Source organism: Cannabis sativa, chromosome X, assembly GCF_029168945.1.
Source record: "Cannabis sativa cultivar Pink pepper isolate KNU-18-1 chromosome X, ASM2916894v1, whole genome shotgun sequence".
Taxonomy (NCBI): Eukaryota; Viridiplantae; Streptophyta; class Magnoliopsida; order Rosales; family Cannabaceae; genus Cannabis; species Cannabis sativa.
Window position 1 is genome coordinate 35,911,781 of NC_083610.1, and position 13,400 is coordinate 35,925,180.

Sequence of the window (13,400 nt, forward strand, 5' to 3'; positions counted from 1 at the left end):
AAACACTCTAGCTAAGAGCATTTTTGGCTTCATGAAAAATGTCTTTCAGTGGGAAAATATGTATACTTGTTATTACTTAATTATTACAGTCATACAAGTGAATGGTCAATGGTGATATAGATCCTTCCATTTGCATATTTGAAAGAGAATAATGAAGAGATGTTAATATAGTAATGAAGTATATATTTATCCATACAAGTTATAGCCAATTTAGATAGCAGCCTCAACTATTATCTTCATTCATTTCTAGACTTTGAATTATTGGTGTTTATTTGTATTGTAACGGGTGGATATGAATAAACTATTATCTTCCATTTACATCAAAGCCACTTTCACAATTACTAACCAACACAATTTTCATGGCAATTCAACTCAGCTCATCTATTCCCTTAAAATACTTTACAGGCTCCATGGATCACAGGACCAACCCAACTCAATAATTTAATACCAAAAAACAATTGCTGTGCACACATCATTACTCAGCCAAAATTCAAGAGTTCGCATAATTTTAAGTTAGCCTAATCAAAGTGTAAATGTGACGGGTAATGAGCGGGGAGTGCTCCCATCTCCATTCGCGCTCTCATCTCTGCGTATTTTTTATTGGTGGCAGGGCGAGAAATCTCTCTTTCCCATGGGATTTATTTATCTAAAAAATAATGAAAATTATAAATAAACAAAGTTAATTACATAATAATAATAATAATTTAAAGTAAAAGAGATTGTCCCACATTGAATAAAAATATTTTAAAAAATTACTAATATACTATAAAAATTTAGAAACACTTATAGTAACTAGTAAAAATACTATCATAAAATAAATAAAAAAACATATGTCCACGTAGAATTTCCATTACTAAATCAAGCTCCTCTTATTTTTCTTTTAAATCATTCAATACTAAACAGTTCTAAATCAAACTCTTCTTTGTTTACAAAACATTACATCATTGTGCCAGCTCCTTCAACAGATAAAATAGACACAACAATTCACTTTAGGAATCATTCGGCCTCCGTTTTTCATATTGATTGAAAATTTTGAACTTGTTGAACTTGTTGGAATATTTTATATTTGTATAGAAACTCTACAACTTATCAAAATGAATATGTAAACTTATTGGTTGAGAGTAGTTTATTATTATTAATAATTATTATTATTATTAAAGAGCTCTAGTCCACCATTCAACAATTTAATATGCAACTAAATGACCTAAATTAATGGTGATTTAGATCTTCTCATCATATTAGACAATAAAGAAAATACAGACCAAATATTTTAGAAGACTATGCAATCTCAAAAAACTTCAACTTTCATACAAATGAACAATATATTAACGATTATCTTCATTCATTTCTAGACTTTGAATAGATCAACATCAAAGCCACTATCACAACTACTTCTTAGTACTTACTGCCATAATTTTCATAGGAATGCCAAATTCTAAGGCTCTATAGATCACAGACCAACCCAACTCAAAAATGTAATACATAAAACAGCACATATCATATCTCTTGGGCAAATTTCAAGAGTTTATATAATTTTTAGTTAGCCTAATCAAAGTGGAAACGAAATGGGTAATTCGTGCCATCATCCCACATATTCTCCATTGCTTAATAAGCATAATAGTAGATTAGGTTAATAACTTAAAGTCCAAACTTGTCCCAAATAAAATAAAAATATTTTAAAAATTACTAATATACTTTAAAAATTCAGAAACATCACTAATAACTCAAAATATTAGCATAAACTAAATAAAAAACAAATGGGTCACCGCTACTAAATTAAACTCTTATTCCTTCTATTTTTCCTTTTGGAATCATTCATTAAATGAGAAACATTATTACCGGTGATCATTGTCCCAGCTCCTTCATCAGTCAAAATCTCGAGCAATAGCGAGTGTGGCAATCTTCCATCGATGATACTCGCGGTCCTCACTCCTTGCGCCAAAGAACGCACGCAACAATTCACCTTAGGAATCATTCCACCTGCAATTTTCCCCTCTTCCATCATCTGCTTCACCCTTCTTATATCAACCTCCTTTACTAAGCTACTGGGGTCGTCCCTGTCTTCTAGAATCCCAGCCACATCGGTCAACAAAATCAGCTTCTCAGCACCCAATGCGGCCGCCAATTCTCCAGCAACCGTGTCAGCATTGATGTTGTACTGCTGCCCGAATTCATCAGAAGCCACTGAAGCAATCACGGGAATGTGGCCGTCGTTGATTATGGACCAGAGTATGGTCGGATCAACCCGGGCAACCTCTCCCACAAACCCCAATTTAGCAGCGTTGGCAGCTGGCCTAGCCGTGACGACCCGTCCGTCAGTGCCACAGAGCCCAATGGCTTTGGCCCCAGCTTGGTTGATCAGAGACACTAAGCCTTTGTTCACTTTTCCGGCCAAGACCATAGAGACAATCTCCATTGTCTTGTCGTCGGTTACTCGGAGGCCATCGTGGAAGTTAACCTCGATGTTAAGCCGTTTGAGCCAGAGATTGATCTCGGGTCCGCCTCCGTGGACCAGGACAGGCCGGAGTCCGACGCAGGAGAGTAAAACGAGGTCGTTCACGACCGAGGCCTGGAGCGACTCCGATTTCATGGCGGCGCCGCCGTACTTGACGACAATAGTCTTTCCCCTAAACTTCTGGATGAAGGGGAGGGACTCGGAGAGAACATCTACACGAAGCTGACCTGGGGTGGTGGCTGTGTTGGCGACGGAGAGAGTGGCGGAGATTGGTTTTCGACGAAGGGAAGAAAGATTAGGGCTTTTGAAGTTTGGGAATTTGGGGTATTTTGAATCTGATGATGAAAGAAACGAGAGATTTGGGGGTACTTTCACTAGCGTTTTAGCAGCTAACATTTTTCTTCTTTTTCTCGGGAAAGTGATGGAAAGATGTATGAGAAAAGTGAGCTGAGTGAGCGGAAAGATGTGTGAAACTGAACTGAAGAGTAGTGAAGAGCATCAGTTCGTACTTGTGAATAAACTCTAACTATTGAAAACACAGCTGTCCTAAATGAAATGACTCAAATACCCTCTATTTAGCCCATCCTAAATGAAATTTTCACTTTTTTTTTATTTTTACGGTGGTTTGGGAGAATTTTTTTCAAAAATATTGTGTAAATTTTATATTGTGTATTGTGTTAAGTTTTTACTGTCATTTTACGGTTGTTTTTCAGTTGCTCTACTGTTGTTTTAATTGTTCTGTTTTGTTGTTTTATAATTATTTTATAAAAAAATAGTACTTTTGTAAAATATTTTGTTTGACAGTAAAATTATAAATTTTTGCCCAAAATCTAATATTTTTGTAAAAACCTTTATTTTTTATAGGAAAATTTTATTTACCATGTTTAAAAAACCACCCAATTATTAAAAAATACCCACTTAATACTCTATATCACTAAACTTGGAAAAGTGTAATTTTTTCTCTCTTCATGAGTTTTCCTCTAGTGGAGAAGGGTGGTTTTTTGGGTCCGTTGGTTGCTGGTAATTTTTAGCTTCCATTTTTGGTTGTTGGTGCTTCTCTCATTTCGGTATGGATGATTTCTCAAGCCTATATGATTCCCTCATGAGAAAGGATGATTATGTGGATGAATTTTGTGACGATATTGACCCTAAATTGCTTGAGGATGGTGTGGAAAAAATTGCACGTTCTCATGTTGGAAAAATTATAAGTACGAAAAAGGTTTCTTGTAATGCTATTATAGGAATGTTAAGTTTTATTGGCAGCTTCAAGGGACTCTTGAGGTGGAAGCCCAATAGCGGAACATCTTCCTGTTCCGTTTTCAATTGCTTACCGTTTGACAATTGTCTTGGGTGATATCTCATAGTGTATGTCTTAGTAAATATCACCCAACCTCTTACCTGAATGATTCAACGTCGTTTGAAGGCAGGTATGAATCCTTTGGTTTTTCCTCTGAAACATGAAAAATTACTTGCCTTGTGTTACTTCTGTGGGATTTTAGGTCACGCATTCTATAAATGTTTGTAAAAACCACCAAATATTCAGCGAGATGCAGTTCTTCGATATGGAGATTGGATTCACGTTTCTTTTCCTGTTAAGGCAGTAGGTCTGAGATCCAAATAAGGTAGACGTGGTGATGTTAGTTCTAGCTCTATTTCCTTGGGTGGAATTAGGACCCACAATTTTCCTTTGTAATGACTACGAGGTCTAACTGTTTCATTTGATTAATGTATGTTCACGCTTATTTTCAAGACGACAAAGTTATGTCAGTTGTGAGGTGTAAAACATTCTTCTTTGAGATGGCCTGGGCAGATGAGGAAGATTGTGCTAACATCGTTTTCTCAAAGTGGCATACTCATGGTGGCTCAGACTTGTATAGCTTGAAGCAACGTGTTGCTTGTGTTTCTTCAAGCTTATATAAGTGGAATAAAGAGATTTTTACAAGGACCAAGAAAGAGATGTGATATAAGAAATAAGAGCTTAGTAACATTAATATCGAAGAGGCCTGGTTGAGAAGCCAAAAAATTGAGAAGGAGCTGGATGTGTTAGCGTTAAAAGATGAGAAGTATTGGGCCTCCCGCTCTAAGTCGTCTTGGCTGAAAGTGGGGATCGTAATACGTCTTACTTTCATAAGTCAGCTAACGCTCGAAAGAAAATAAAAAAGCTATCAAAGGGGTGTTTGATGGTGGTAGAGCTTGGTGAATTCGAACAAAGGGATGGCGTGTGTCTTTACTTCTTATTTTGAGAACTTGTTTGCTATTGATTCCCCCAAGTTGATGATTTCAATCAGATGTTTGATTTGGTGCCGCTTATGTTTTCCCCTAAAATGCATGATCTTCTACTTATGTCATTTACCAACGAGGATGTTAAGGCGGCTCTATTCCAGATGAATCCGTATAAAAGCTTGAGAATTGATGGTACGGAGGTTGGCTTCTATCAAAAATTTTGGCACGAGATTGAGATCGAAGTTTGTCATGCGGTGTTGGATTTTTTGAAAGGTAATGGTTCTTTGGCTAGTCTCAATGATACCACCATTTTTTTATTCCTAAAACTAAATAACCTTTGAGAATTACTAACTTTCGTCCTATCAGTTTATGTATGTTATTTATAAGATTGTGATGAAAGTGATGACTAAGCGGTTGCATAGTGTGCTTGGTAGTATTATTTTTGAGGAACAAAGTACTTTTATTCCTGGACCACTTATCATCGATAATGCTATGATTGGATTTGAGTGTTTGAATCTTATAAAACGTCACAAGAAAGGAAAGAAGGGTTTTTTGGCCCTCAAAGTTGATATGGCAAAAGCCTATTAGTGTGTTTCCTTGGTTTCCTTGGTAAGAAGGTTGGGCTTTCCTAAGCTTTGGGTTTCCTTGGTTTTTCATTGTATCTCCTCGATAAAAAAACTCTATTAATGTGAATGGTAATATTGTGGGTAACATCTCTCTGACTCGTGGGATTCGTCAAGGTGACCCGCTACTCCCTTTTTGTTTTTGATCTGTGTTGAGGGCCTTTCTGTGGTCATTAACAATAAATGTCGTGTTGGGAATATTTGTGGCCTTTCTTATAGGAGAAGGGGATCTGTTATCTCCCACCTTTTGTTTGATGATGACAATTTCTTTTTCTTAGAAGCCTCTCAAGATAGTTGCATGAGATTCAGGGAGATCTTGGGTTGGTATGAGAAAGCTTATTCTGGTCATTTGGTGAACCTTTCTAAATCTTCAGTGTGTTTCTCTCCTAGTATTAATGATGGGTTTGCGTGTAATGCCCTAAAGCTTTGGCACACTACAGTGATTTTCAATTTACTGTGCCCGTCTTTGCTAATCAAAGATTTTCTTGAAAATCGTACCAATTTAAAATTTTGATTAAACTTTAAACTTTATAAACACATATATATATATATTACATAAAAACTGGGATCTCGTGTTTAAACTTAACAATCAAAACAAGTTTTACAGACATGTCGCGCATCGACTACAAAATACAGCCCAAGTCGTCCCGAGACTGAACGCTCCAGATCTCACCGTCTCAACATGTACAATCATCTCCCAAGCTCAGAACTCACTGTTGTTCAGCTTTGGCATTTCCCTTACCCACACATGAAAGTAATATCTGTGAGTCAACAGACCCAGTAAGAAAAGTATATAACATATAATATAATATCGACTTGTATCTACGCGCTCATACACCTATTCACAAGGCTTATCAGATGAGGAAGAATGTTTTTTCACTAAAGTATGACCACAGTACCACATCCACTACGTACCACTACTGTACTAGTGTTGGTAGGGTTTGCCCCGTACCTTGAGTACCACTAAGTGTTGTACTACATACACTACGTACCTATTCGTACTAGTGTTGGTAACACCGTATTGTACTCATTGAACACTATACATTGTACCAATGCACTCAGTACTGCTACCGTACTAGTATTGGTAGTATACACATATTACACATACACATATTCATATATAAATATGTTCTATGTTAGTCTTACCTCGGTCCAAGTTCAAGTGTGCTAGTCGACCTGAATAAAAAATTACGTGCTGAATGGATGCCTTATGTCACAATCACGAAAATGGGTAAACAACTTGCTAAAACCCTTTCTGGGACCTAAAATCAAAACTTAAAGTTTCCCTATCAATAACTAGCAAAACAATGCCCTAATTATTGAGGAAACACCAAAGCTAAGGCTCTAAAAATAGCCCAAACTAGTAAACCAGATTTTCTGGGGTCCTGCCTATGAAACGATTAACCGGTTCTACCTGTAGAACCGGTTAACCGATTCATGCTAAAAATCCTAAATCAGTTCAAAACTCAATAAATTCTTCCCCAAATTCTCTCAAACTTTTCAGAACACCTACACTAACATCCAATAATAGTTTCCAAGCAGTAGCAGCAAGAAAAATGCACTGAAACCAAAAGTGCCATTGTTGAGCTAAGTTTGAGTTTTCAAACCCAAACTTGCTCAACCACCCCTTAAACTAACCAAACCAGTAGCAACCTATGAAATTCTACCTAAAACAACCTCAGAAATCAAACTAGAATAAAACCTAAACCTAACAGTACCAAGAACCTCATATTGCAAGCCTAAACTAACTAAAACCTTAAAGAACTTCAAGGAAAAGAAGTTTTTAGGGCTTACCTTAGCTTGAGCTTCCTTAAATCCTTGCTAACCTTCAAAAAAAGAGAAGAAGAACACCAATTCCCCCAGTTCTAGCTTCAGCCGAGAGAGAGAGAGAGAAAGAGTAAAAGGATAGGATTTTTTTTTCTTCTAATTTTTGTTATTTTCCCAATTGCATTCATCTAATTAATTAATGATAAACTCGGGATGAAAATAGAGTTTAGTGGCCAGTTGTCAGCCTAAAAACCAGCCACCTAAACCCCTAACTAAAATACCAAAAATCCCTTTATCTCCAACTTAAGCAAATTAATAAGCCTAGGGGTAAAATGGTCCAAAACCATAATCCCGCCGAAACCCGACATTCAAAATATCTCTTATGTTTGTCCACTAAGAATTAGGTTCTAAACTTATCCATGTGACTCTAATGGCTATCCATCGCAATTTCCATCGTCGCCAAGTAAAAATCATAAAAATTACATATTTCATATTTAGCTTAAATAATACTCTTAGAGTTTAATAAAATCTCTAGAATTGAGAAATTATAATTCTAATGTCCATTTCTAAAAAAGGGACCCATAATAAAAATAAAATTATATATCATTATAAAATATCAATAATTAATACTAATTGTCTTTACTAATCCATAATCTAACATGCGATCATTACAATTATCCCCCTGTTAAAAGGATTTTGCCCTCGAAATCTAACCTGAATAACTTTGGATATTGAGCTCTCATACTGTATTCTAGCTCCCAGGTGGCTTCCTCCACCTTACTACTTTTCTAGAGTACCTTGACCAAAGCTATGGTCTTGTTCCGAAGAACTTTCTCCTTCCTATCCAGGATTTGAACTGGTTGTTCCTCATAGGATAAGTCTGATTGTAGTTTAATAACTCAAGACATGAGTTGGGTATAAAACATATTTCCTCAACATTGAAATATGAAATACATTATGAACAACCGATAACATTGGTGGTAAGGCTAGCCAATACGCTACCTACCCGACCTTCTCGAGTATCTCAAATGGCCCTATAAACCTAGGGCTTAACTTGCCCCTCTTTCCAAGGTGCCTAATACCTTTTATTGATGAAACCCGTAGAAAAACATGTTCTCTTGCCTGAAATGCAATGTCTTTGCGCTTCGGATCAACATAATTTGTCTGCCTGCTTTGCAAAGCAAGCATCCGAGCCTTGATCTTGTCTATTGCCTGATTGGTTCTTTGAACTAACTTAGGACCTAGATACTTCCTTTCCCCTATTTCGTCCCAATGAATTGGAGAACGACACTTCCTACCGTACAACATTTCATAGGGAGCCATCCCTATTGTACTTTGATAATTGTTATTGTAGGAAAATTCTATCAAAGGCAAGTATTTGCTCCATGAACTCTCAAAGTCCATGACACAGGCTCGCAATAAGTCTTCTAGTATCTGTATTAACCTCTCTAACTGCCTGGCAGTCTAAGGATGAAAAGTTGTACTAAACTTCTGCTTCAGTGTTTTAGGAATTGATTTTCTCTTTATTTTTTTTTATTTATAACTGGTTTCTCAGTTATTGTGTTTCTCAGTTATTGTGTGTTATTTGTTTTTACTTATTTTGTTGTGGAACCGATTCTATTTTAATTTATGTCTGAGACATCTAACTCTGGTGACGATAGAAATTCCGATAACTTTTCCAACGACAATAACAACTTCAATGACGTTTCCAGCAACAGTGTCTACTCCAGCAACTTTTCGACGATATTTGTTATTAAAAATTTTATCAACTTTATTTATAGTCTTTTATTTGGTTTCTTATATTTTAAACTTTGTTTATTTTTTAATCTCATATCTTTTTACATTTTTTTTTATGCCATATATAAAGAAACTTTAAATTTTCTCATATTTATGAAAAATTTCCAAATGTTATGTCATGAAACATAGTGGTGACTGGTGAGGACGTGAATGTTTGACACGTGGCTACGTACCTCTTTTAGCTCACATTCACATACCTACGTGAAGGTAAGTAACTAATGAAGCATGAGTTTGATGGGAGTAGAATAGAGTGCATGAATCACTTCGATCTAAGTGACATGTATATCACATATAACTAGAGAAAAAAATGTATATCGGTGAAAGAATCTATAATGCAGGTTCAATAAGAAAAGAAAACTAAAATGATTTTATTAAAAAGAAAAAGAAGAAGAAGATTATTATTACATTATCTAAACTTTGAGTGTTTGATATACTTATGTGTAGCCTGAGTTTATAGCAAAACAAGATGAGTCAGAAAATTGAATTCTTGCTGTTAAGCTATGTATATCCCCAACTCCAGGGACCCAATTAAATGGTAATTTAAGAGATGATGAAAACGATCCAATAACTGAAGCATGATCGTTGATGAGAATAGATCTACAAACCTCTATCTTCTTCTGCTACCTCAGCTGCAATCTATTATCGCGGCACACTAAGACCCAATTCTGAAAAAGAAGCATACATTTTGTCAGTTTACAAACTCTACCAATACTACTGAATAATCTAAATCAAGTATAATGCATGATTACTTGAGCATCTTCAATTGTGAACCAAAGGACTTAAGACATTACAATATGAAAGATCTATTTATAGAACAGACTCTATAAATCCTTGAAGAATGACGCTAAAAATTTTGACAAATCTTTTGAGTAAAAGTTGACAATTGCAAGTCACAAAATGTCTATAAATTGTCCACTTTGTCAATCAGATTACTTTTAAGCGACAAATGACAACAATAGCTTTGGATAACACACTGAGACATCTTTGTCGTACTGTATTGAGTAGAATTATGCGTTGTATAAGTTAACTTAATGATATACATAAAATAAATAAATAAATGAAAATGTGTGAACTGCATAATGTTAGATTGTTTTACATGTTAATTTCTCTTCCCAATCTCAATTCTTCCTCTCCATAAGTTCCTCTTGTAGTTCTCTATCATCCCATATCACTTACATATGAAAATTCCAAACATTGTATTGTATTATCACACCTAATACTGAAACACTATGCAGTGTACCAAACATAACCTAAATACATTGAGTTACCACCAACAGACCCACTTGGCACTAACACCATCCTAGATCAGCAATATTCATTACTAGTACTAGGTTGTATCATTTTTCAGTTCCTCTGGTTACACACTTCCATTTCTCTATTCCTTTCATCTACACAGTCCAAAACTGTAGCCGAAGTGTCTTTCTGTCCTAGATCCATCTACTCTTGAGCATTTCATACTGTGAAAAATACTAGTGCCAATAAATTACAAAGATAACATAGCAACTTCTTAAAAACTTAATGGAAAACATCAAGTACAAAGAACAGCCACTAATTAACAGCCTTTGATTTACTTAACGTCTATTAATTCTCCTCCAATAAGGAAGCCTCACGGGAGGCCTCATAATCCTATCAAAGAACTTCAAGCAAACCAAGAAATTTTGGTTATAATATATTAGCAGTGCTTTTGGCTTTAAAATAAAAAGCAAGATAAAAGTTAGTATTGGTAGAAGCAATCACCGTACATAGCGGACCCAAGTCCCAAATTGGGACTACAATAATTATTGATTGGGGAGCAAGAAGCTATAGCAATTGTATGTAGGTACCTAAGTGGAACTCGAATTTCAGTGGGAACAACAAACTACAAGCCTGACCATTTGAAATTATCTTTCTTGGTAGCAAACCGTAAGCTTAACACTCAGTTTGAACTACCCTTCTTGGGAGCAAACTACAGACCTCTCACCATTTATTCTCTATTTCACAAACCCAAAGAGTGATGGGCGATCATTTTGTAAACCAAATATGCCATAAAAGACTAGAAAAAAGGTGTGAGATGTCAATCTCAAATCACATTGGGGTAGACCTTGACTCACATTCACATTGTTGCTCATAAGAGGCGTAATGGCAAGCTTAGATCTTTTTAGTTCAAACTTCAAAATTCAAGATGAATATGTAAAAAGCCAGTATAACGGTTTAATTTAATTATTTTGAAGAAAAAAGAAAACAGATATGTAATATGAATGATGGCCCAGACAGGGAGAGAGTTACTATTTTCTCTCATTACTAATTCAATAGCTAAAATTGTTAAAGAATAAATGCTTAATTGTGAGCTAATCTGTTGTAAAGTGTAAACAATTTTATCAAATTAATTAGAGTAAAAACCTTAAAAGTATCAAACTCCAGGGGTATTAAGCATACCCTGAGACAAAGATCTTGAGCTTGTTGAATCAATGGCGAGACACGAGGTGAGGCGAGCAGAAGAAATCGCTGAGTGAAGAGGGAGCAGAGATTGAACACAACCCAACTGAGGAAATGACCTTGAATTCAAAGTTTTTAACGATAAACAATATGAATATCAGCTTAGACGAAAGAATTCAATTTACAAAGATGCATTTGGAGACCTCCATTGTCCAAAATTAATTGAGGTTGCTTACCTTGAAACGGAGAGAGAAGAGCGGACACTGGTAAGAGAAGGGGTGGGTGTGACGTTAGGGACGGATTTCCCCATGGCGGATTTGAATAAAGAGCTTGTTGGCTTCGAAAGAGATCTAAGCCGAGAAGCCATGGAAGGAGAAGACCAGAGAACAGTGTGAAGACGAATGAGGGAAGGTAGAGGAGTTCGGACTTTACTGAGGTTTTACAGTTCAAAACTTTAGACTAAAAATATAATGTTTACTCGAATTATTTAATATATTATTTTTTTTATTTTTTTTTTTCAAATTTACAGATTGGGTTTCTAAAATAGTTGTTACAATAGATATTTCTATACGATTTTTTATTATAATTTAAGTTAGACGCTAATTGTAATAGAAGTTTTTATGTACAATTCCGTAAAAATACATAAAAAAACTATTTTAAAATATAAAAATAAAAGAACTCATAATCTCTAAAAAAATTTACACCAAAAATACAAATTACAAACTTTATTACATATAAACCTACACACGGTTAAAGCAACTTTTTTACCTTTTCTCTATATTTTATTACACATATACCACATACACATCACATCTATGCACCAGACACGTCAACTCTCCTATCAACCATCATGCATCCCTCAATCACTTCCCTCTCTCTTTTTCTTTTGTTTTCCTTTGATTTTTTTATTTCATTTCAGTTTTTTTTTTTTTTTGAAATAACAAATAACCTCCATTGTTGAACCTTAACTCCCCACGATTCCTCAACCATTTTCCCTCTCATTTTTGTTCTTCAAAATTTTTTCAACTCCCACTAAACCATCCCATAACCTTTTTCTCTCTTTCTTTTTGTTTCCCAATCTTTATATAAAATGGATGTGACCCGTTCTTCTTCATCTCCTTCCCCTGTTCAAAAAAAAAAAATTCAAAATGGGTTTGAAATCACTAGCTAATAAAGTTAAGGGAAAATGTCCTATTATTGAGGAGGAAGACTCTGATTTTGCTCCTCCATTAACGAAGCGTGGGAGAGCTCCTCCTAAGAAGAAAACAAAGGTCGGTGTGCAAGAAAAAATGGCTGAAGATGTTTATGGGAAAAACAATAATGTTGGTGCTGCTGTTCGAACTGAGGTTTGTTTTCGGTTTCATTTTCGTTTCCCCCCATTTTAAACATTTTCTTGTATTTCCATTTCATCGTTTTGGTTTTTTCTGGTTTGTGATATTTTAAGTTTTTCATTTTAAAATTTCATTTGGTTTTCTTTGGATTTTTAGGACTTTAATTTTGTATAATCAATTTTATTTTGTTCTTGGGTTTGGCATTTTAGTTTGTTTCTTATTACTTTCGTTTCATTTTTGTTTGTGTTTCTAGTTTTTTTAGATATTTTGAAACATTTGTTTTTGTTTTAGTGTCTTTAATCAGTGGGTTTTAGTTTTTTTTTTTTTTTCTAGTTTTGTAATAGTTTAATATGTTTATGTATGATGTGTTTTGGGAATATTATTAGGTATAGTTGTTTGCTGTTCTTTTTAGGTAACAATTCGATTTAGATGTTTGTAGTTTATATTCGTAGAGTTGTTTCTGCTTGTCAGTTTGTTTTTAGTTTTTTTATAGTTTTATTATAGTTTGTATACTTGTTTATTTACAATTTATATTTATTGTTGCAAAATAGTATTTTTTTAGTTGCATTCTAGGACCTCTTTCAGCTTCCGTTGTAATTCTTCATAGTTACAATTGACTGAAATGTAATGTCCACTAGCTTCATAATTTTCATAATTCATTCGATCATCAAATTGTCCATTGTAGAAGACTAGGAATGGAATGTCTTTTTTTTCCTGTGATTTTGAAATTGTTATTAGTGCAAGGCAACGATATTGAAACTGGTTTGATTCTGTTATGAAATAGAGTAG

At 34.8% G+C, this 13,400-nt stretch overlaps 2 protein-coding genes across 2 annotated transcripts; both read right to left on the reverse strand.

Annotated features, from left to right (window-relative positions):
* Positions 1–293: 293 nt before the first annotated feature.
* On the reverse strand, positions 294–2,998 carry LOC115710723 (uncharacterized). Its single transcript, XM_030639080.2, has 2 exons — positions 1,840–2,998; positions 294–646 (listed from the first exon to the last, which is right to left on the reverse strand). The coding sequence occupies exons 1-2, from the start codon at positions 2,849–2,851 to the stop codon at positions 639–641; spliced, it is 1,020 nt and encodes a 339-aa protein (XP_030494940.1). The 5' UTR covers positions 2,852–2,998; the 3' UTR covers positions 294–638.
* Positions 2,999–9,209: 6,211 nt separating this feature from the next.
* Positions 9,210–11,789, reverse strand: LOC115710721 (protein NONRESPONDING TO OXYLIPINS 2, mitochondrial). The gene is made up of 3 exons (XM_030639077.2): positions 11,517–11,789; positions 11,281–11,399; positions 9,210–9,530 (listed from the first exon to the last, which is right to left on the reverse strand). Exons 1-3 carry the CDS (start codon positions 11,645–11,647, stop codon positions 9,505–9,507), a joined length of 276 nt encoding a protein of 91 aa, XP_030494937.1. The 5' UTR covers positions 11,648–11,789; the 3' UTR covers positions 9,210–9,504.
* Positions 11,790–13,400: the final 1,611 nt, after the last annotated feature.

What these genes read in the sequence shown, in the direction of transcription:
- LOC115710723 (XM_030639080.2), bottom strand. Translation starts at nt 2,851, where the DNA reads ATGTTAGCTGCTAAAACGCTAGTGAAAGTACCCCCAAATCTCTCGTTT.
- LOC115710721 (XM_030639077.2), bottom strand. Translation starts at nt 11,647, where the DNA reads ATGGCTTCTCGGCTTAGATCTCTTTCGAAGCCAACAAGCTCTTTATTC. An exon ending in TCTTCTCTCTCCGTTTCAAG is followed by an intron (nt 11,400 to 11,516) that starts GTAAGCAACCTC and finishes TTTGAATTCAAG; the next exon opens with GTCATTTCCTCAGTTGGGTT. An exon ending in CTCAAGATCTTTGTCTCAGG is followed by an intron (nt 9,531 to 11,280) that starts GTATGCTTAATA and finishes CTTCTTTTTCAG; the next exon opens with AATTGGGTCTTAGTGTGCCG.